General features: G+C 35.4%; 1 protein-coding gene across 5 annotated transcripts; it reads left to right on the forward strand.

The window, feature by feature from the left end:
* The first annotated feature begins 279 nt into the window (after nucleotides 1-279).
* On the forward strand, nucleotides 280-23160 carry LOC6050161. 5 transcript variants are annotated; one of them, XM_001866778.2, is made up of 10 exons: nucleotides 280-434; nucleotides 696-810; nucleotides 1090-1236; nucleotides 1351-1535; nucleotides 8556-8885; nucleotides 9242-9501; nucleotides 13007-13223; nucleotides 13688-14089; nucleotides 22473-22643; nucleotides 22730-23160. In XM_001866778.2, the coding sequence occupies exons 1-10, from the start codon at nucleotides 364-366 to the stop codon at nucleotides 22935-22937; spliced, it is 2106 nt and encodes a 701-aa protein (XP_001866813.1). In that variant the 5' UTR covers nucleotides 280-363; the 3' UTR covers nucleotides 22938-23160. The 5 variants fall into 5 exon arrangements, with proteins under 5 accessions (XP_001866813.1, XP_038115628.1, XP_038115631.1 ...); XM_038259700.1 differs by having other exon boundaries at nucleotides 22488-22643; XM_038259703.1 differs by lacking the exon at nucleotides 13688-14089 and having other exon boundaries at nucleotides 22488-22643.
* The last annotated feature ends 496 nt before the right edge of the window (nucleotides 23161-23656 follow it).

The following is a 23656-nucleotide window of genomic DNA, read 5'->3' on the forward strand; positions in this document are numbered from 1 at the left end:
AAATGTCGTCAGGTGGATGAGCGTTCCGGGAAAATGTGATACTTCGCGCAGGTTTGGTTGTTTTCGGTCGGGATTTCACTTCGTGCGGGTAATTTCTGGTTTGTTTCGGATATTTACGATGGTTCGGAAGGTTTTAGGTTGATTTTGGATGCATTTCGGATGGAAATTGTGCTCACTTGTCGACGGGCGTTCGCCTACTTTGCTCTAATGGATATTTATGGACGGTGACGTCACCGATGCTGGGAAACGTCAAAGCGTGCGCATGACGCGTGAAGCGACGCTTCTGCAGAGAGTGTGTGGGAAGGAAAACGCCAAACGGTATGCAACGGGTAGAGCATCAAGGTGGAGTTAGTACAGTGCGAGATGTCGGAGCAGATCGAGCAGAATTTACCTCCCGGGTGGGACTGCAAGTACGACTCGCGGACGGGGCGCTAGTAAGTTGAAATGGTGGGGATGATCGTTTTGGGGTGCCATTCGGGTGTCGATCTGCGATGAAGAATGGCAACAAAGCGTGCTCGTTGAGTGGATTGGCGTCGCGAAAGATTTCCTCGCCTACTGCACGAAAAACAATATGGCGTCCTTGGGAGGATGATTAATATTTACGAACATTCCTTCGCCGTGGCACTCAACTGGGGGGCGCAAGGACATTGCATAACTGCAGGATTCTAATGGGGGTTTGAATTTTTTATCACCAGCTATTACGTGAACCTTTTCACGAAGACAACAACCTGGGAGGACCCGCGTGCCCGCTTTCGCCAGCTTCAAACGGGGGCCCCACTGCACATCTCCAATGACAACATCTCGGTTCAGGTATGGGCTCTTGGTCCGTTGTTTGTACGGATGTTTGTGCTCGTTTTGTTCTGTTCTAGGCCAACAGCAGATTGCAGGGAATCCCGCCAAGTGCTACAAAACTTGTACATACCTTGGAACAACTCTCTGAATTCTTCTCTCTCTTTCTTTCTATATGCTATGTTACTACTACCGTGTAATGTAATGTCCATTATCGTGTAAATCCAATTTGACCTACCCGACCAAACAAAAAAAAACCGCACGCGACGACCAAATTCGGCTCCCGTAACCACCAACCAGCCAGTGCATGGTTCTCCCTATCATGTATACCCTTCAAGTAACTCGTTCTACCCAGCTCAGCAAGCTTTCCAGAACCCACCTTCAGGTGTTCCCAGCCTCACTGCTAGTCCCAATTTAGCCACCAAACTGCAGCAGCAGCAGCAACTCGTGAGTATCGCTCGGCTCTACGTTTTCCTGGAAATGTCCATTAAGCAATTATCTAAAAATAGCCACCTCATAACAACTCACATCCCGTCCTAACCGGAAAACTTTTTCTCGCAGGAGCTGGCCGCCATGATGCGCTCTAGTCCGCACACACCCCGAATGGGCCTGGGGGGACGCACCATGCAACAGGAGACCTCCTTCTCGAACAACGTGACCGCAGCCGACACGGACGCCACGGTGGCCAAGATCAACTCCATGTTCCCGACCGTGCCGGAAACGCACATCCGGATGCTGCTCAAGAAGTAAGTGTTGAGCTTTTCCAAGCAATTTTCGTACACACATGCAACAACAAAAAACACGAAACAGTACAGAGAAATACTCAAAAAACGACACCTAAAACTTACAAACAAACCGCTTCTTAAACAAAAGCTTTTTGCAAGCAGCAATAGAATCTCTCACTATACGCTACCACCAACAAGAGACAGCTACATACGTGGCCAATTGCTTATGATTTCACTTGCGCCATCGATCAAAAGTCAGAGTAAATTTCCGCTTCTCGATGTGTGTACACCACCCAACCAAACTACCCCCTCGCTCTCCTTTGGCACCTTTGGTCTGTTTGCTGTAAATGATTTCTGGATGTGAAATTTATATCCTAACAATTCCGCACAAAATGTAACGACATCAAATCTAAAAATAAGCTACATATTCGTGTATCCGCTTCCGGCAGCATTCACAGCATGGACGCGCTCCCTGGGTCACAGACAATCAGAAATTTAAAGTTTAAAGAACATGTACTAATGGTGTCGCTATAGTCTGTTTGTCTGTGACCGTTCTCCAGTCTCTCTTTAAATCACTCTAATCTTTTGCCGACTACCCTCCGGCGTATTTTACGTTCTTTAGCAAAAAGTCCTCTTACGTTTCTAACTAACTCTTATATACGAAGTCTTCCCATTTTTTTTTCTGCACCACCTTTCTGTTCTGTAAGAAACGCGCGCGATGATCAAAAACAAACACGCAGCACACCCACTCCACCCACAACTCGCTGTTTTAATTACAAAGCCTGGGGCTTATCCTGGTGCTGTTGCGTTGCTGTGAACTTTGAATATGTGAAACGTGCTTTTTATCTCAAAATTCCGAATATTCTGTCTTAGTTTTTCCTCTGGTTGTTGTCCTCTCCTACATTTTTATTTTAAACAAAAAAAAAAAGAGTGCAATCCTACACAATCACACTCGGTTCTTAAAAAACGATTTTTTTACTGACCTTCAGACTAACTGAAAATATAAAAAAATCATTTCAATTGGTACATGTAAAAGCTACTCACTATTCAATTTATTTTTATATTGTTTTGATTTAGATAAAACTTTGTGTATACCTTTTCTATGACCAAAGAAGACATTTTTCATCATTAGTTCGTCCATGCAATTTTGGCAGCTGTCCATAGAGCAGTTCTCTCGGATTTCGGTCATTTGATTTTTTGTATTTTTTACTCCGACTGAAACTTTTTTGGTGCCTTCGGTATGCCCAAAAGAAGCCATTTTGCATCATTCGTTTGTCCATATAATTTTCCATACAAATTTGGCAGATGGCCATACAAAAATGATGTATGAAAGTTCAAAAATTTGTATCTTTTGAAGGAATTTTTTGATCGATTTGGTGTCTTCAGCAAAGTTGTAGGTATGGATACGGATTACACTGGAAAAAAATTATACAGGGTAAAAAAAAAATTTGGTGATTTTTTATTTAACTTTTTGTCACTAAAACTTGATTTGCAAAAAAAAAAACTATTTTTATTTTTTTTTATATATGTTTTAGAGAACATAAAATGCCAACTTTACAGAAATTTCCAGATGGTGCAAAAAATCTTTGAGCGAGTTATGAATTTTTGAATCAATACTATTTTTTCAAAAAATCCAAAAATTGGTCGCAAAAATTTTTCAACTTCATTTTTCGATGTAAAATTAAATTTGCAATCAAAAAGTACTTTAGTGAAATTTTGATAAAGTGCACCGTTTTCAAGTTAAATCCATTCTTAGGGGACTTTTTTTTTAAATAGTCGCATTTTTTTCATTTTTTTAAATAAGTGCACATGTTTGCCCAATTTGAAAAACATATTTTTGAAAAGCTAAGAAAATTCTCTATATTTTGCTTTTTTGAAAATTTTTGATACCTACTACCCTTAGTTGCTGAGGTATTTTTTTTTTTTTGGGCCCTCGTCCTGTCACGTCCGTCGTACATTACAACTAGAATCAGATCAGCCAATGAATTAGTACACTTCGACCAAATAAACACTGACGCTGTATGGATCTGACTCTAGAATAAATGCACAGTTGTGTTATTCATAAGTCCAAAATGTTCAATTATTCATATAAGTCCAAATATTCATTTGCTAACTACTTTGGATTGAAAATCTAAACTTTAATCTAAAATCTTCTAAACTTAATAAAACGAAAAAAAAACGAAACTATTGGCACTACGCCCCCCGGGGCATGGCCTTCCTCTAACGTGGGATTTCTGCTCCAGCGCCTCTGACGAGACAGGAGAAACCGGGACCGACGTTTTACTTCACCATCCGATAGAAGCTCAGTGGATAAGGCGGGAATCGAACCCGCGTCTCATAGCATCATCGGGATCGGCAGCCGAAACCGCTACCCCTGCGCCACGAGACCCACATAATAATCAAAGTTAAACATTCCTTTAACTGTTGTAGTACTACTTCTATCAAAAACAATACAGATTTATGAACAGTAACTGATATACAAATTGAATAAACATCGCGATTTGAAAAAGAAATGGCCATTTACGTCAAAAAATCCGTAGTTCCTCGATTCGCAACAATGGTCGAAACAAACCTTATCCGAAAACCGTTAGTTCAACAGATCAACGAATTTTGTCCGATATCATTGCATTATTGATTGATCGAGACTCTATGGACAATTTGACATAAAAGAATGCCTAGTATTCTACATCAATCAAAGTTTATTGACAGCATTACTCTAACTTAACAATTGCAACTAAATTTATCATCAAATAGTTTTGGAAAGCATACAGATTTATTTTAAATGCTAATGCTAAGCAACAAATCAATTGTACTATCCTGAAGTCCCAACCTAAATCCCACATTGTGATAGTGAAAAAGTCACAGAAGCAGCGGTGTCTTGTGCAATTGTGATATTTTCACTATCGGAGAACTACCTAGTTCACGAAGACAGCTTATCGGTCATCGCTTAAGCCCTGGGGCTGCGGCAAAGCGAGTTCTCGTAGCATGAAGTGGTGTCCATAGTGCTTATAAAAAAGAATATGTACCCAAATTTTAACTAATGCACTAGGATCAAATCATGACCCTTGACTTTACAAGGCCCAGGGACCCTTAGTTGCTGAGGTATTGCCATGCAAAGGTTTAAAAACAGGAAAATTGATGTTTTCTAAGTCTCACCCAAACAACCCACCATTTTCTAATGTCGATATCTCAGCAACTAATGGTCCGATTTTCAATGTTAAAATATAAAACATTCGTAAAATTTTCCGATCTTTTCGAAAAAAACACTTTTAAACCAAGACTAACATTTCAAAAGGGCCAAAAACTCAATATTACGCCCTTTTAAAATGTTAGTCCTGGTTTAAAAATTTTGAAAATATTTTTTTCGAAAAGATCGGAAAATTGTTTCAATGTTCGAATGTTTCATATTTTAACATTGAAAATCGGACCATTAGTTGCTGAGATATCGACATTAGAAAATGGTGGGTTGTTTGGGTGAGACTTAAAAAACATCAATTTTCCTGTTTTTAAACCTTTGCATGGCAATATCTCAGCAACTAAGGGACGTATCAACAAAGTTCATAAGTGCAAAATATAGAGAATTTTCTTTTTCTTAGCTTTTCAAAAATATGTTTTTCAAAAGTGTGCAGTAATTTAAAAAAAAATAAAAAACTGCGACTATTTCAAAAAAAAGTCACCTAAAAATGGATTTAACTTGAAAACGGTGCACTTTATCTAAATTTCACTAAAGTACTTTTTGATAGCAAATTTGATTTTCATCGAAATATTAAGTTGTAAAATTTTTGCGACCAATTTTTGGATTTTTTTAAAAAAATTGTATTGATTCAAAAATTCATAACTTCCTCAAAGATTTTTTGCACAATCTGGAAATTTCTGAAAAGTTGGCATTTGATGTCCTCTAAAACATATCAAAAAATAAAAAAAATAAAAATAGTATTTTTTTGTACATCAAGTATTAGTGACAAAAAGTTAAATAAAAAATCACCAAAATGTTTTTACCGTATATCATTTTTTGTCAGTGTAGTCCGTATCCATACCTACAACTTTGCCGAAGACATCAAATCGATCAAAAAATTCCTTCAAAAGATACAAATTTTTGAATTTTCATAAATCATTTTTGTTTGGCCATCTGCCAAATTTGTATGGAAAATTATATGGACAAACTAATGATGCAAAATGGCTTCTTTGGGCATACCGAAGGTTTTGGTGCCAGTTTCAGTCGGAATAAAAAAAATAAAAATTAAAATGTAACAAAAAAGACCGATTTCGTAGAGAACTGCTCCATACAAAAAAAGCTATCCAAATGTTTCAAAATCCTGTACCTTGAGAACGGGTTTTCTGATCAATTTAAGTCTTGGGTAAAGTTGTCGATATTGCTTAGGACTTGTGAGGAAAAAAAAAGTAACACTCTATAAAAATTACCCATTTTTGATTTGACTAATCATTCAAAATATTTAACTCTGCAAAATAGCCATTTTTGAAAAATCTCATTTTTAGATGACAAAAATTGCATATTTTGAACCTTGGCACAAGTTGGACAAAATTCATTTGGCAGATATGTTAAAAAAAGTTGTAAATTAAAAAAAATCATTTTTAATTTCTAGATATAGTAAAAAAACAATTACAAAATACTTTACCCAAAATCTGATATCGTGCCCCGTTTTCTTAAAATCCATGTTTTGTTAAATTAAAACACGATTCTTTTACTGGAAGAAGTCATGACCAAGCTAAGCTTGACTATCCCGCTTATTTTTTTTCGAAAAGATCATAATATTTCCTACAAATTTTCTAAGAAGACGCTGATGATTAGACCAACGGTTGATGAGATACAGCCCTCAATAGAAACACAAACAAAAATTAAGTTGCTAAACATCAGCAAAATAGCGTCCATTTTTAAGTAACGATGCTTCCGATTTTCAATGTAAAACAATGAAACTATCATAAAATTTTGAATTCTTTCGGGAAAAAATCTCTTATTTTTTATTTCAAATCGACGCTAACACTAGAAAAGGTCCTAAACCACTTACGAGCAATTCTCTACAAAATCGGCCGATTTCGACCATTTTCATTTTTTGTATTTTTTTTTATTTGGCTCAAACTTTGTGGGTGTGGGCATGTGGGTCATAGGGAACAGAGAAACCATACTGTGTCATACAATAAACAATTTTGGCAGCTGTTCATACAAAAATCTTACGTAAATATTCTAAAATCTATAACTTGAAGGAATTTTCTGTTCAATTTGGTGTCTTCGGCAAAGTTGTAGGTACTGATGAAAGCTTTCCAGAAAAAATATTTGGTAAAATAAATATCATTATTTTTGACAAAATTTGACAAAAACTTATTTTTATTGACAAACACTTAATTTTCTAAAATCCGTATTATTTTTATTTTTGAGATTTTTTGATATGGTCAAGGGGACAAAAACTCGTAACTTTTGAGCCATACAGAAGCATGGTTAAATTTTTTTCGGAAAAATCGAAATTTTATGCAATTTTTCTTTGACTTATGTAAAATTGAATTTGCAACCGAAAAGTACATACTTCCGAAAAAACGTATTTTTCATCGGAAAAAAACACTAAAAAAGTTTTAAAAATTCTCCCATTTTCCGTTACTCGACTGTAACAAATTTTTGAACATGTCATTTTATGGGAAATTTAATGTACTTTTCGAATCTACATTGACCCATAAGGGTCATTTTTTCATTTAGAACAAAAATTTTCATTTTAAAATTTCGTGTTTTTTCTAACTTTGCAGGGTTATTTTTCAGAGTGTAACAATATTCTACAAAGATGTAGAGCAGACAATTACAAAAATTTTGATATACAGACATAAAGGGTTTGCTTATAAACATCACGAGTTATCGCGATTTTACGAAAAAAAAGTTTTGAAAAAGTTTCTTTTTGCGTTTCTCTTTGTTTCGTCGTCCGTGTCTGTCGCGGGTGACCATGAACGGCCATGATCGATGACGACCAACTTTTTCAAAACAATGTCAATGACAATGTCTACACTATGGTTTCGCAATTTTGTTTTGAAACATTGTCCATGTCATCCCTACATCAAAAGAAGCCATTTTCATCATTAATTTTACCATAAAAAGCTCCATAAAATGATGCAGGCTGATCATACAAAATGTTCATCATTGTGAATAGAGCTTTATGACGTTTCGCGTACGCACACTAGCGCACCATTTGGATTTGCTGGCTGACAAAATTTAACCTCACTTTATTTTCGTGTACGTACACGCAATACATACGCACGTAGAATGCTCTATATACTAGAAGGGGTTTTCTGACCGATTTGTTGTCTTCGGCAAAGTTGTAGGTTATGATCACTCGCATAATTTTCAAAGGACCTGTGTACAAAGGAAACGCGTTGGTTATTTTCCTACAAAATCAAAAAATATATATTTTTAAGTTATATTTACCTACATGCAACTTTGCAATAAAAAAAATTATTAAGGATTAACACCTTTTTTTAAAGCTGATTTGTTTTACTTTGTGATCGGACTTAAGATACAGCCGATTTAAATTTTGTAAAAAGTGAGTTATCTAATCTAATCTTAATCTAAGTGTTATCTAATAACACTCGATTTTTAACTCGCAATATCTCAAAAAGACTGAATCGATTTTCAATGTTGAAAAATGAAGAAAAGAAAAAAATCAAGTGTAGAATAATTGTATAGACAAAAACAATTAAGCACATAGTTTTGCAGATATAGATTTTCGATAGAATCTTTTAGTTAAAGCCAGATCACTGACTCACTTTTCCAGTAAATACAAAGATCTATTACTGTTTGCAATTACTTCACATATTACACACTAGAACACCCACTCACAAACAAACACACAAACACCGAGTAACTCTAACGATTGTTTTCTAACACACGAGTATATTCTTCTATCGCACGCTGCATTTTCTTGTTAAAACTAACCAATCGAAACCAAAAACAAAAAAACGTTAATTGTTACTAAACAAAAAAAATCGAAAACCATCAACCTCTCGTCGGAACTAAAAAAAAAAACAAAACAAACGCGAGAGCAGATATTACAACCGCGAAGCCGTCGTCATCAGCGCGCTGCAAGTCGAGAAGCACCCGCTCACGACGCCCGGTCCGTACTCGACTCCGCCGCTGCCCCAGCGCCACTTCCACAACACCGCCATGGGCGTCGTGTCGGCCTTCCAGATGACGCCGGTGCTCGGTGGCCGCAGCGAAGTGTCCACGTCGCGCACCGGCAGTCCCATCCCGCGGCCGGCCAGCTGTGCCAGCGGCAGCTACTACGGCTACCCGCAGCACGGATCGCCCCGGAGCAACGGAGTCGACGTCCGGTACTCGTCGCCGAAGCCGCACTCGTCCCCGAAGATGAAGCTGAGGTTGTCTACCCGTGAAGCAATCATTCACCAGTTTCTTAGTTGTTGATCCTAGTCGTTGGAACTCCTTGTGGGGTTTTTCTTAACACACACTTCCCAAAGTAGATCTATCCTTTTAGACTCACGACCCTTTTTGTTTAGTAGATGTTGGTTTTTCAGTTTGTTTCACGTGTGACCACTTCCGTTTGATTTCCGGATGATTTTTGTTCTGTTAAGTTGATTTACATTTAAGTAGCTGAAATGCATGACTATTGTTACAAAAAAAGAAACTCATTTTAATCCCCATTACAAAAGTCACTCTCAAACCCCCGCAAACCAAAACCCAACAATCGCTGAAACCACATTCCGATCCCCCACAGATACCTGAAGAGCTTCTTCCCCAAAGCGGAAGAAACGCTGATCCTGGACGTGCTGGCCAACGCGGACAACAACGTCCAGACGGCGTCGCAGCAGCTGATTACGCTCGGTTACGAGCGGCGGGAGCAGCCGCTTAACCGTGGATCGCGCAAGGGCTCCGACAAGGATGGCCAAACGGCGGGACCGTCCGGCGAGGGAGGCCAGCGGGTGGAAACGCAAACGCCAACGCCGAAGCCGAAGACACCGGAGGAGAAGAAGAAGAGTGAGTGTTTGAAGGGATTTAATGAAAAAAATGGATATTATTACGTTACGCAAATTTTAAAATCATTAAAATCGCTCCGAAAAAATCAGCGGACAAAAAATATTTTCTAGTAAAAATTTTATTGACTTTAGAAGTCAAATCGACTGAAAATAATTTGAATGCATTCTCCAGCGATCATAATCATACTCAAAATGACAACAAAAAACTGGTCTGCTTTTGGAATTTTGGAATATTGTAATTTTGTAATTTTTGATATTTTTAAATTTTGGAATTTTGGAGTTTTAAAATTTTGAATTTTGGAATCTTGGAATCTTGGAATCCTGGAATGTTTTGATTTTGGAATTTTGGAATTATGAAATTTTGGAATTTTAGAATTTTAGAATTTTAGAATTTTAGAATTTTAGAATTTTAGAATTTTAGAATTTTAGAATTTTAGAATTTTAGAATTTTAGAATTTTTGAATTTTAGAATTTTAGAATTTTAGAATTTTAGAATTTTGGAATTTTGGAATCTTGGAAATTTGGAATTTTGGTTTTTTTTCAAATTTTGGAATTTTTAGGATTTTGAAACATTGGGATATTAGAATTTTGGAAATTTGGAATTTTGGATTTTTTTTTAAATTTTGGAACATTGAGAATTAAGAGTTTTGGAATTTTAAAATTTTGGAATTTTGGAATTTTTGAAATTTTGGAATTTTGGAATTAGGGAATTAAGGAATAAAGAAATTTTGGAGTTTTGAAATCATGGAATTTTTGAATTCAGGAAATGTTTAGAATTCTTGAATTTTAAAATTTAGGAAATCGGGAAATTTAAAATGATAAAATTATGGAAATGATAAATATTGGAATTTTAAATTTTTAAAATTTTTGAATTCACAAATTATAAATTTAGGAAATAGAGAATTGTAAAATTTTATAGTTTAAAAGTTTGATACAATTGAGAAAAAATTACCACTTAATAGTAGTTTATGCAACAAGTTGCAAAAAGAGAATTTTTTCAGCACGAGTCGTACATTTATCCAACGAGGTTCACCGAGTTGGATAAATACGAAGAGTGCTGAAAAAATCAAGTTTTGCAACGAGTTCCATACAACATTTTTTGCAATTCCAAAAAACACACATTGAGTGAAATTTTACGTCAAATTTTCATGTATTTTGTCAATAAATCGTTTAAATCAAAAAAATGTTGAAAAGTGTTACTTTTCGAAACAAGTGCTGAAAAGTTCAACTTTTCAGCACCCATTTGAGTGCTGAAAAGTAGAACTTTTCAGCATTTATTTTGAAAAGTGTTGCTATTCGATTCTGTTATTTTTGGTACAGAAAAGTAGGCTATTTCGTCGTTCAAGAATGACAGGAAAAGTAAGTAGTTTCACGACGGAATTGCAAAAAAAATATTACAGCATTTACAAAACCTATAAAATTTAAAAATTTATAGAATTAAAAAAAAAATATATAAAATTAATGATTGTTATGAAATTTACAAATTTTAAAGAATTTAAAAATATTATGGAATTATATAGAATTTAAATTTCTATAGCACTTAAAACTTTTATAGAATTTAAAATTTCTATAATATTTGATTTTTTACAGAATTGTATATTTGCCAGCAATTAAAAATTTGAAATTATGGAATTTTGCAAGTTCGAAATTTTTACATTTTAAAATTTCGGAATTAACAAATTTAGTAATTTGCGAAGTTGAGAATCGTAAAATTTTATAATTTAAGATGTTTATAGTTTATAAATTTTGTAATTCCAAAATTTGATACAATTATAAATTAAAAAACCAAAAGTTTTACAGAATTTACAGTACTATAATTTAGTATTTTATTGAATTAAATTTTTTTGTACAATTTAGGGGAATTATACCCTTTCTCAGCCCTCTTTCATTAAGTGTTTTTGACTGTTCCAAAGTAAAAAATAGCTCCAATAAAAGTAAGCAAGCAGCTCTCCATTGTTGATGAATCTAAAAATGTTTATTTAATAGCGGAATACTGCAAAAGTAATGTGAATTAGTCGAATCTACAGAATTTAAAAAAATATTTAAAAGAATTACAAATAATTTTTTTTAACTTAAAATAATATACAATTTTTATAGAACTTATAAAAATCACAGAATTTTAAGATTTAATATTTTTTTTTTAAATTTTAAATAAATCTAAAATTTTGTACAATTTTAAATCGTTGTAGAATTTGAAAGTTTCGTAGAATTTTAAAGTGTTACAGACTTTTAAAATTTTATATATTTTCAACATTTCACAGAATTCGAAAAAATAGTACAATTTTAGAACATATTCTTGATGCTACAAATTTTAAGACATATTAGCGAAACATTATTCTTTAGAATTTTATAGAATTGAAAAAATCAAAACAATTCAAAAATTTAGTACAATTTTAAAATTGTATAGAATTTAAAAAAATATGGATTTTTTTTACAGATTTTAAAAATTGTATAAAATTAAAAGAGAAAATAAAATTTAAAACTTTTATAGAATTTTATTTTTATATACAGTCATCCCTCATATTCGGAACACCCACAAATTCGGAACACTTTGATGATAATTTGTCAATAGCATGCCAAAAGTAGCTTTTCTGTCGACCTTACTATTTTTAGAACCTTCATTTGGACATTATCTTGCTATTTCACTAGTAAAAGTAGTACTTTTTGAGCAAAAAACTTCATTCCAAGACTATTTTGTGCAGAGCAGCAAAACACTGCCTCCAAATGGCCTGTTTCATAATTGTGGGTTGTTATTGTGCCTCCCACAATTGTGGAACACCTGAATTTAACTGATATTTTCACAAAAAAAAGTTTTCAAACCATGTATAAAATATCACTAAGCTTGAGTTTCATTTGTTTCAGTGTGTGAAGTCATTATTTGGTAATAAATATGTACTCCTAGAGAGATCCAAAGTTTGTTTACATTCGTAAGAAAAATGTGTTCCGAATTTGTGGATTTCAAGGGTCAAAGTAATTCTTCAAAAACTTCATATAAAAGTTAAAATTTGCAGATGTTCGATACAGCATTCGAAAGATCGCAAGAAAAGCTTTCAAATGAAGGTAAAAGCGAATCATTAAGTTCAATTATCGATTTGCTATGATTTTTTGAACATTGGCCGATCTGGAAACCGTTCCGAATATGTGGGATGACTGTAGACATTTATATTTGCATAGAATTATAATATTTTATAGGATTATTCAATTTAGTAGAATTTTAAACTTTTGCAGAGTTTTAAAATTTTGTAGAAGTTAAGAATTTAAAAATGCTACAGAATTTTATAGTTTCGCAGATTTATAAAATTTTGTATAATGTTAACATTCAAGTGAGTTTGAAAAAAATATAGAATTTTAGAACATATTTTTGAAGCTAAAAGTTTAAATATAATCGGAACAATATTTTATGCTCCTATAATTTATATTTTGTGAAAAAAGTTCTCATCATATTAAATCGACACTGAATTGTATAAAAGTCTCATTGCTTGTCATCTTTTATTCACATTTCCCAGTCAAAGCACGGCTCCAGGCCAAGTACAAGGACATTGCCGAGCGCATCATCATGATGGCCCTGGAGAGCGTCGACTACTCCGAGGATCGCGCCAAACAGATCCTGAACATCGTGATCCAGGAGGACAAGGAAAAGAAAAAATCGGTCAAAATCGACGCACCCCACAAGCCGGACGAGGACAAGGAGAACGCGGGCGGCCAGCAGTCCGGAACGCCAAGGTAGGTGGACGAACTCCACGATCCTGTGTACAGTGACATATCTGCTGACGCCGACTCGAACAACCGTACGTACGCGCTACTCTGTCCACTTAGAATTGACAACCGGACGCGCGCTATGCTTCTCTGTCTCTAGAAAGATTTAGAAGCACCTGCTGACAGAACATCTAGATCGCGGTTTAGAAGTGCATGTCTAGCGTGTTTCGTTGCTCATGTTCCTAGGACTCATACAACCACACCTTTACACACACACACTAGAACTATTACGATTGTCTATAACTGAAGACTGCTTAAGTTTTGCTATTTATTTTCCAAATTCTTCTCTCCATTCCTTTCTTTGTATCGTTTTTAACTGAAAAAAAAAAAAACAAAATTTCACCCACATCACCACGCGCAATTTCACGTGAATGCAAAAAAATATAAAATAAAATTGTGCGCAAAAAAAAACTATTTAAAACAAATCTTAGCCGCAGTAACAGCACCTCCTCGAACCGTCAGCGCGCCAAGAAGGGCAGCGTCGACTCGGAGGGCAATCCGACGGAGATCCTGGTGGACGGCACCGGAACCAACATCAACAACAACAACGAGACCGGAAATGCTTCCATTGAAATCACCACCTCCACCACACCAACCAGTTCCACTGCAATCATTAAAGATTCACCACAATCACTAGCGCCACCACCACCACCACCGCCAGCGGCACCGGAAACCGGAACCGGTTCCGAGCTGACTAGCAGCAGCAGCAGCGACAGCACGGCGGCCATTCTGGCAACGCCGGGCATCGGGCACTCGGCATCCATGGCCACCACCACCACAATCACTTCCGCTTCCAAGCAAAGCCGACCCCGTGCCAAGGGCGAACACGCAAAGTATGATTCGTTCGTTTGTTCCACAAGGTGTTTACCTGTGTGTGTGTGTGTTTGTTTTGTTGGAACGCGTGCGTGCGTGTGTTTCGTGTTTTTGTGACACATATTTTCATTATGTAATCGATAAAAATAATTCACACATTCTAATTACCAAAATCTAGCACACATCTTTAGGTTTAATCGACTTTGGTGCGTTGAAAATTGTGTACAAAATCATGAACTGGAATCCTTATATAAACTGAAAATGATCAAAAACAGTAACCAACAAGGGGCGGGGCTTATAATTTCAGTTGGGGTGGAGCTTCTTGTCGGCTCATTCAGAGAACTGAAATGTTCGGAACACCCACAAACTTGAACTTGGGAGCCGGATTTGTACTGAATTTGGCGTTTGAGGAAAAGGTCTGCTTTTGAGTGAATTTTTCTTTTCTTTTTTCTTTTTTTAAGTATCCAATTAGTCACGTTGTTTATGGATGGTCCCATGACAAAATGTATCATGCTCGTTCCAACAGGACGCAAAATTCCCACGTTTCCGTTTATTTTTTTTGCAACTTATTTTCATTGTTAAAAAATTAAACATTTGTGAAAATTTTTAATCTCCTGGAATAGAATGTTTTGAAAATTTGGAATAAAGACTAACATTTCAAAAGGGCGTAATATTTAGTATTTCAATAAAAATACATTTTTTAAATACTTATTTTTTTTTTTCAAAGGTTGTCACCTACAACTTTGCCGGAGAAACCAAATCGATCAGAAAATTCCTCATCGAAAAGATACAGATTTTCGAATAATAATTATTGTATGGATACAAAATGACTTCTGAAATTTAGAGTTTTTTTGCCTTTCATATGTTTATACTGCCGTTCTACGCATAATTGTCCCATGTCATTTTTGGACGATTTTGACTTTTTAACATTTTTAAGTTTAGTTTGTCGTATACTTTAAGAAAAACACATAAAATCGGGTACATTGTTCGGAAACTCATTGAAAACAACATCAAGTCTGTTTGTCCCATCGTTAAACTTCTACGCATAATTGTCCCACCAAGTATTTTCTTATACGGAATCATTAGTTTTATGTAGCATTATGTCGTGTTTACATACTGTATAGCAAGAGGATCATAAATAAGAGTGATAAACTACTAACTGGGGCGATTGGGGACACATAGGACGAATAAGAACTCACGGGACAATTATGCGTAGAAACACAGAAATCGATCGAAAATTTTCAATCGCGTTTTTCTCAGTTGCACTTTTTCGAACATGGGACAATTATGCGTAGAACGGCAGTATAGGACCTACTCAAAAAAAAAACTCTAGAAATGTGTTAATACTAGACTCGATTATCCGATATTAAATTATCCAAAGGTTTGCATGTGACTTTCGATAAGGCTGGTACAAATATTTTTAAAAGTTTAGAAAAATTATCACAAAGTTTTACGATTCGCTTTGCGCATAGCATAACTTTAAACATAAATCGTCTTTGATTCACTTAAATCATAAAATGTCTTTATGAAACTTTCTGGAGTGACTGGAAATCATCTTTTGAAAGGATTTAATAAATAATCGGAAATATGAATTTCTGAGATTTTTACAAGTATGTAACCCCTTAATTAAAATTGCAGTGGTTGATTGTATGTTTACATACCAAATGCATTTTCTCAATATTTCGTCACCGCCTTCTTCGATTTAAAATTATAAATAACTTTAGAATGGTCATATTTAAAATTTTCAAATTTTCAAATTTATCAATCAGCATTCGGTCAATTTGAGAGGATTGGAAACTCACCACAGTAATTTTGAATTCACCACTGATATTTTACATGTGTTTAACAGATGCTTAAAAGTTTGACAACGAGAAAAAAAATACTAAATATGTTTACATAACAAAAATCAAATTTCAAGCTTAATTTTCTGAATTTTGAAACAAAAGGTATTACAAAATACTAAAGGTATAACTAAGATAATGCTACAGCAAGTAATTTGTGAAACAATCCCTATAACAAGGTTACCACTCAAATTCAATTTTCACCACTTGAAATTCGCGACTTTTTTCCTACTTTTCTATAAACTTAAAAAATAGGCATTTCTTATCTAAATAATGATTTTAAACAAAAAACTCTTTATTATTTTTTTTTTTTGCGGATCGAGGTGGGATAGCCAGGATCAAGTCAGTCCAAGTCCGGTTGTGTAAAGGAACGGTAATGGTCGTGTCAATCACATGCGGATCGCTCGCACTCCATGGGAGCGGGGATTGAGGACATGATTGGGTAGGTTAAAATGAGATTGTGTTTGTGAGAGTATGTAATCGTGTAATGATGTAAATAAGCTAAATCGAAACTTCGTGCTCAATCGCCGCCCCCAATGTTCATTAAAAACCCCGTTCGCACGAGCTTCCCAAAATCAGCGCTATAGGTTTAAACTGTCGAGACTGTTAAACCCCACAGAACTGACTCCAAGGAACCCTAGCGAACGGAGTACACTATCCACGCACAAATGGACCTTTACTAACCGATTATTAAACCATCCCAACAAACGCAAAGTTATCAAAATGAATTTATATGTTGAGGTTTACAATCAATCAACGAAAGTAATTAATTATCAGAAGCAAAGAAAACAACAGGAAACAATGGTTAAAAGCTTAACAGGCCCTCGTCTTGTCACGTCCGTCATAAGTCTTGTTTGCTGAAAGTTTAAATGGTTAGTGTTGTAGTTAATCGTATTCAACATGACCATAATAGGCAGGCCTGTAATACGATTACTTTACTGATTTGTTACTTAGCTTTTGAGAGGACGACCCCGCAACCGCCGTCAGATGTCCTAGATCACCTTCGCCAGTTTATGTCGGAATTGGTCAGTAACGAATTTGACCTGGTCATCCTTTGACCAGCTCCGCTGATGAGGCTGGGTACCTGCAAATATTAAACAAAGGTGGCGGCAGTATCTTTTTTCTCCTAATTTCTAAGGAACGAACTCATTAGGGAGAATAAACCCTACAAATCTTCTCTAAATAATAATAAAAATAAAACTGAAGCTCATGGTTAAAATAAGTGTGCCTAAACCTAAATGCACTTCTAAATTTCTAAATGGTCTAGCTTAATTCCGCTTAACACCTAACATTTCTAAATTGTCTGTTGAACAAGCAAAAGGCTTATGTAACAACAGAAAGTATTCTTTTTAAAACCTGTTATAGAAAGTAATGTGGAGATAACAAACAGATAAATATTGTAATGTTGAAAATAATTATCCCAAATACTCTAATCATTGATTTCAAAATTGTATGGCAAGCAGTAATTTAGACCCTGGAATGCCTAGAAGAGGCCTCGGTTTCTGTTGTTGTGAGTAGACGCTGGTTTCAGAGTTCATTTTTCAATTTAAAAGGGGTGGGAGACGACTAATTTGCTTCATGAACTCCTAATCGACCCTGGGATCACCTCTTGTGTTTGTCCACTGATCGCTCCTAGCTAGGTGTTACCTAGACACAGTGTTAGAGGCCCGCTTCGCATGGCAAAAATGTTGGCTGGGGGGAGGGTGATATTATCCAATGAATTTTATTTTTAAGCCAACATTGCTAACGGCGTTGAGATCTCTACTCATGCCCAGGGCCTTCAAAAGCTAAGCATTTTACAATGAAAAGAAAATAATATCATCTCGCAACGTAGCTTATCTTGTGAGTACTCGCGCTAGTACTACAGAGTAAAAGCACTTTCCATCGAGTGATGATCCGGTCCGCGTGAGCGCTTTTCTTCAAAGAGGTCGTTTTGTTCTTAAGAGAACATCTTTGTAAGCAATGCCCATAGGATAGCTTACTGTTTTGAAGACTGCTGAGGATCCGGATCCCTTGCAGCCTGTCACTCCAGTTAACTCATCCCTTTATCCTCCATCCGCCACCCGGAGGCACGCGCCGTAGGGCTGCCAAAGTCCTGACGACCCACAGGACCTGGGAAAACCAATCTTATCATCCCTAAGCGTAAAGACTTTAAGACTAGCTTTCATCATCAAAGCCCACAAAAAACTCTTTATAAAAAAATAATAGCAAATATCTAAAAAAATCTAAACAAATCGAAAAAAATCAAACTATTTACAATTTTTGTCAAAAAAAAAGAAGCTCAACAATAATATACAAAAAATACCTAAAATGGAAGCACTCATTGTTTTGATTCAGAGTAGGAACATAAACAAATAAAAGTCTTTGAAAAATATATATAATTTCAATGTTAATTAATGTTTAAAAATGGCAAACGTATAGTACTTCATTTCAACTAAAAATGACAAAAAATTTAAGATAACTGAATATGGGTCATTCCACCTGAAGTGTGCAAGAAAAAATGCAAATTTGAAAATTACCATCTCCGATTCTGCTCAAATTTGGCAGAGCTGTTGAGACTATCAAAACATGCAAAAATCCCGAATTTCATCCAAATCGGACAACCCCCTCCATTTTTGTACCCTCCCAAAAAATCGACTTTTTGGCGATTTTTGAGCAAAACCCCTATCTTCAAACGACGATAACTCAGGAACCGCAAATCATAGAGGGTCGGTCTTAGACTCAATTTTGAAGGAAATTGGACGTAGAACCCATTTTCGTGATCAAAATTTAGATTAAAATATGTTTTCTACCTGTATTGCGCAATTGAAAACTTTAAATGGTCGTATCTCAAAACAGCCCTATTTATTTTTTAAATTTGACCTCACCATCGTATTCCCCGTCCAATTTTACATAAGAATCACTTATCGACAGAAAGGAATATGTTTCGTTCCAGAGATATCGAATTTTAAAGTTTTGAGTATTTGTGATTACCTAAATTAGCTACACTCGCCGCATATGCTAGAAGCACTCGGGCGCGTTGATCAATAACTGCTACCTGTTTATTTATTGAAATAAGATTTCATCCCAAATAATCATTAGTTAATTAGTAGGAAACTGCTGTATAATCTTAAATTAAAAAAGTATACGGTGCATTTATGTGCTAGCCCACAGGACAGAGCAAGAATGACACGCAATACAGGGCAGAATGGAATTCACACAGAGCTAGCAGGAAATTGCAATTGATCTTGTAAGTAACACTTCTTAAGAAAAAGTGTACGATACATTATCGTGTTAAAAATTATGAATTAACATGAATTAAACTCTCGTGAAGCATGATTAAGGAGGAGGATTTCTGAAAAAAGAAAGGCTTCATCCATAAAGTACGTCACGCTAAAATCAGCCAAAATTTACCCCCCTCCCCCCCTTTGTCACACTTTTCCTATACTTAAAACACTCAATGTCACACTTGCTCAGACCCTCCCTCCCCCCCTAGAGCGTGACATACTTTATGGATGACGCCAAAGTATAAAACTGAAAAATGTGAGAAAATCACAAAGAATAATTTGATTTATGATCTGATTAAGATCAAATTTTTTAGTTTCTTGTTTTTGATTTTTTTGTTTGTCAATCATTTCGAAATCTTGGAAGACGATGCAGCTGTGTCCACATGTATCAGAAAAATATGTTTTTGTTTTTGTTTTTGAAATTAAATGTATCAGAATTGAAAAAAAATTATCAATTATTCAGATGAAACTGGCTCACAATATAAAAAATCGGTTTTATATGATCAATCTTTCAAACCGTATGGCAGATTTTGAAGTTTTTGCTGAATGGCACTATTTCGCTACCGCACATGGCAACCCATGAGAATTATTTCATCTACTACAGCCAGCTCTACATTTATTCTTGCTTTAAATAAAAGAAGAAATTAGGAATTAGGAAAAATATGAAATTATATTATTTTCATATTTTTCCTAATGATATGAAAATGATAAAATTATATTGTAAAAACGCTGTAGCATTTGCAAATAAATATTAAAAGTTCAAAATTTACTTAATATGGTTCAAAGACACTGAGATCAGCAAAAACAATGCATTTAAAATTACCCAATAAATAATTCTTAAACAAAAAAAGATTGTTCAAGGGATTAATTATCTCAAAATCGTATAAAAAAATAAAAATAATTCATCATACAGAACACCAGGTAGTAATTATTGATCAACGCGCCCAAGTGCTTCTAGCAGATGCGGCGAGTGTAGCTAATTTAGGTAATCTCAAATACTCAAAACTTTAAAATTCGATATCTCTGGAACGAAACATATTCCTTTCTGTCGATAAGTGATTCTTATGTAAAATTGGCCGGGGAATACGATGGTCAAATTTAAAAAATAAATAGGGCTGTTTTGAGATACGGCCATTTAAAGTTTTCAATTGCGCAATACAGGTAGAAAACATATTTTAATCTAAATTTTGACCACGGAAATGGATTCTACGTCCAATTTCCTTCAAAATTGAGTCTAAGACCGACCCTCTAAGATTTGCGGTTCCTGAGTTATCGTCGTTTGAAGATAGGGGTTTTGCTCAAAAATCGCCAAAAAGTCGATTTTTTGGGAGGGTACAAAATGGAGGGGGTGGTCCGATTTGGATGAAATTCGGGATTTTTGCATGTTTTGATAGTCTCAACAGCTCTGCCAAATTTGAGCAGAATCGGAGGTGGTAATTTTCAAGTGCTGTTCCGCTTCGGGTGGAATGACCCATATAACATTTTATTCTTAATTTTATTTTATTTGAATTCAAAGAGCGCTTAAACCATGATTTCAAAGAATTTAGGAAAATATGTAGGAAATCGCTTAAAAAATTAAGTTCCCTTCTAAATTAATAAATTTTATATTGATCTTTTCAATCAATGATGATGATGATGTATCCAGTTGTCAGAATTCAACTGTATTATTATTTTTTTTTTTTTCAATGAAAACTTCAGTTTGGTAAGATTCCGTGTTTTACAACTTACTTCACAAAACGTAAAAAAAGTTTTTCATTTTTTTTCACTCTGAACGAACAACGATTGGATTTTATATGATATGTTTTAAGTTTTCCGACACTGAAAATCTAGCTTAATCTATAGTAATTTACCCATACTCACAAAAAAGTTCAAGATAAACCTTTGGAAAAAATATATTTGAAATGAATATTTTCCACAAAAAAAAACCGTTGCCAAACTCTTGAAATCTTTTTTTCAATTATTCAATTACTATTTTAACAGAATCATAACTTAACGCTGGCCATAAACGTTAAAATTTGGTTATTTTTTTCTATTAGTTTTTCATTAACTTTGTTGCTGTTTTTAGTGTAATTTGTTTTAGAAATAGATTTTGTTTGATAAACCAAAATTTGTAAAAATCTGTTGATTCAATATTAAATATTAATCAGGATTTTCAATGTCTTAAATGGCCTTTTAATTCTGAAACAGACTGAAATTGTGAAAAGAACCTTAAATTTAAAGTAAATTACTGAAAAAATGAGTGAATTTTAAAAATTGAAAAAATATGACAAAATTATTCAAGAGTTAAGATATAATGTTCAAACAAGTATGCTTGAAATTCACGACTTTTTGACAAAAAAAAATCCACAAATTCCCGACTTTTTCCCGATTTTTTGTCGATTTTGGCGAATTCCAGACTTTTTCCCGATTTCCCGACTTGAGTGGCCTATTTTACAATCTGTTCCAAAAAATATTATTTAAGGCCTTTAGAGTCCGTTGATTTTGGAGAAAATTTGAAAAGAAGAGTCAAAAATTTCAAATTAAATATGTGTTGGCCTAAATTATTTACAATTACAGTTGCCGACAAATATGAAAAAAAAACAAAGAATCTAAAGATTTTTTATAAAATAATGTTAAAATAGGAAAATACATTTTGACTTGCGGTCAGTTGATAACACTTTCATTCTCTCAAATAAAATGTTTATCAATACATTTTTTTCTCTCGAAAAAAAGTAAAAAATCGTATTTAAACTTCATCTCACCCTACTCAGTAACCTTTCAATACAAAATTATCAACGGACCAAAGAATGATAAGACTATTTCCCAGATAAGAACTAATCAGCTTGCCATACGTTACTAAAATGCACTATGTAGTATCATTTAGTTCCAGTAACACGTGTAAATAGCATTCAAAGCACAAAGTTATCTTGTAACAACAATCTTCGTTTTACAACACGCAGTAAAGTTTGGAATTCAATTTTATACTAATTTAATTGCTACGCAAAAAATCAATCACAAATCACAAAATGCTTCCCATTTTGTTCGCACCCGTTTTATCACCGCGCACCTTCTCACAATCAGACCGTTTTCTTTCCCTTTATTTCTATTTCCTTTCTTTTTCCCCTCTTTTCTTTCTCGCTCTCTTTTCTCTCTTCTCTTCCTGCCCGCGCGATCATCAACCGTCATCATCACCACCACCACCACTGTCTCACCCATTGCCGTTGCGTGTGTTGGTGTACCGCCCCGCTGTATGTGCTTGGCCCGCCCCCTCCGCCATCGCACCACCCACGCGTTTTGGGGTTTGTGTAATGCTCTAGGTATTCTATTTTTAGAAGCTCTTCCTCCGAGGACGAGCTGGACGGAAGTGCTGCTACTCGGGCCGCAACCCAGGACAAGATGGCGTCCGCAAGCTACAACAACACGCCCCGCATCTCGACCCGGGGTCCCAACGCGAAGCTGTTCCGCGGACCGAACGACGATCTGCTGCTGTGAGTTGTTTTCTAACCTCAATCATTTTGACAGATGATAGCCAAGACACGATCCTTTACGTCAAACCGGCATTTTGTTTTCACAGCGCCGACTACGTCACGTGGAGCGGTGCCAACCCGGACCTGGTCAAGGGTTCGCAGATGCTGGCGCATGGGCCGGATCGGTCGATCCGCATGGAGCGGTCCTACAAGGCGCACGGACCGAACGGCGACCTGTGCAAGGGCCCCGCGGCCGGGCTGGCCAAGGGCAGCATGTACGCCGCCATGAAGGACGTCGTCGTCAAGTGCAACTAGGAGGACCGTCGTCGGTTCCGGAGCCGGTCGGAACCACCGAGGACCAGGACAGCAGCGGTCGTTGTGGCGTGGTTTAAGTGAGCGTGTTGCAGCCGGTGCTCAACAGGTGGGGTTAAGAAAGGGGGAGGGTTACATTTTTGTATGGAAGTGGTTTGTGTCTTGGGAAGATGTTATCGGTGTTTGGTGAACATTCCATGTAAGGCGATGAATTTGAAATTGTTAAGAACAATGGAGTATCATTCGAAAAAAAAACAACTCTTTTTGCAAAACAAAATCTTTTAAAACTAGTTGAGCTTAATATTTAAATTTCCCATTTGTCCCACTCTTTCTTTCCCAAACATTCGAAATATACATCAATGAGTAAAAGATATTCTCATGAACATATCTGTTATTTCCCTTAGCATCGCTGAATTGGGTCAAAATAAAGCTTAGATTGCTGATATTATTGTTTACAGCGATAAAGCATATTTTTCTGGGTACAATAACCCTTTGTACGACCACAAAGAGTTTAAAATTGAATTTTAAATCAATTTTGAAAAATTATCCTCGCGGTCCTCCTTGACAGAAAAGTTCCTTCTTGACAGCTCGTTCCAAGGGGACCATAGTTGATCCATCGAAAAAAGGTTGTCTTGTTTGCAAAAAAATCAAACAAAAAAAAGTGATCAGAAATGGTTTTTGATCGTGTTTTTTACCGTTGTTCATAAAAATTGACACGAAAT

Source organism: Culex quinquefasciatus, chromosome 3, assembly GCF_015732765.1.
Source record: "Culex quinquefasciatus strain JHB chromosome 3, VPISU_Cqui_1.0_pri_paternal, whole genome shotgun sequence".
Classification (NCBI taxonomy): Eukaryota; Metazoa; Arthropoda; class Insecta; order Diptera; family Culicidae; genus Culex; species Culex quinquefasciatus.

Coding starts and splice junctions, on each gene's coding strand:
- LOC6050161 (XM_001866778.2), top strand. CDS start 364: ATGTCGGAGCAGATCGAGCAGAATTTACCTCCCGGGTGGGACTGCAAG. Junction 811..1,089: donor ATGACAACATCTCGGTTCAG/GTATGGGCTCTT, acceptor ACCACCAACCAG/CCAGTGCATGGTTCTCCCTA. Junction 13,224..13,687: donor CAGCAGTCCGGAACGCCAAG/GTAGGTGGACGA, acceptor AACAAATCTTAG/CCGCAGTAACAGCACCTCCT.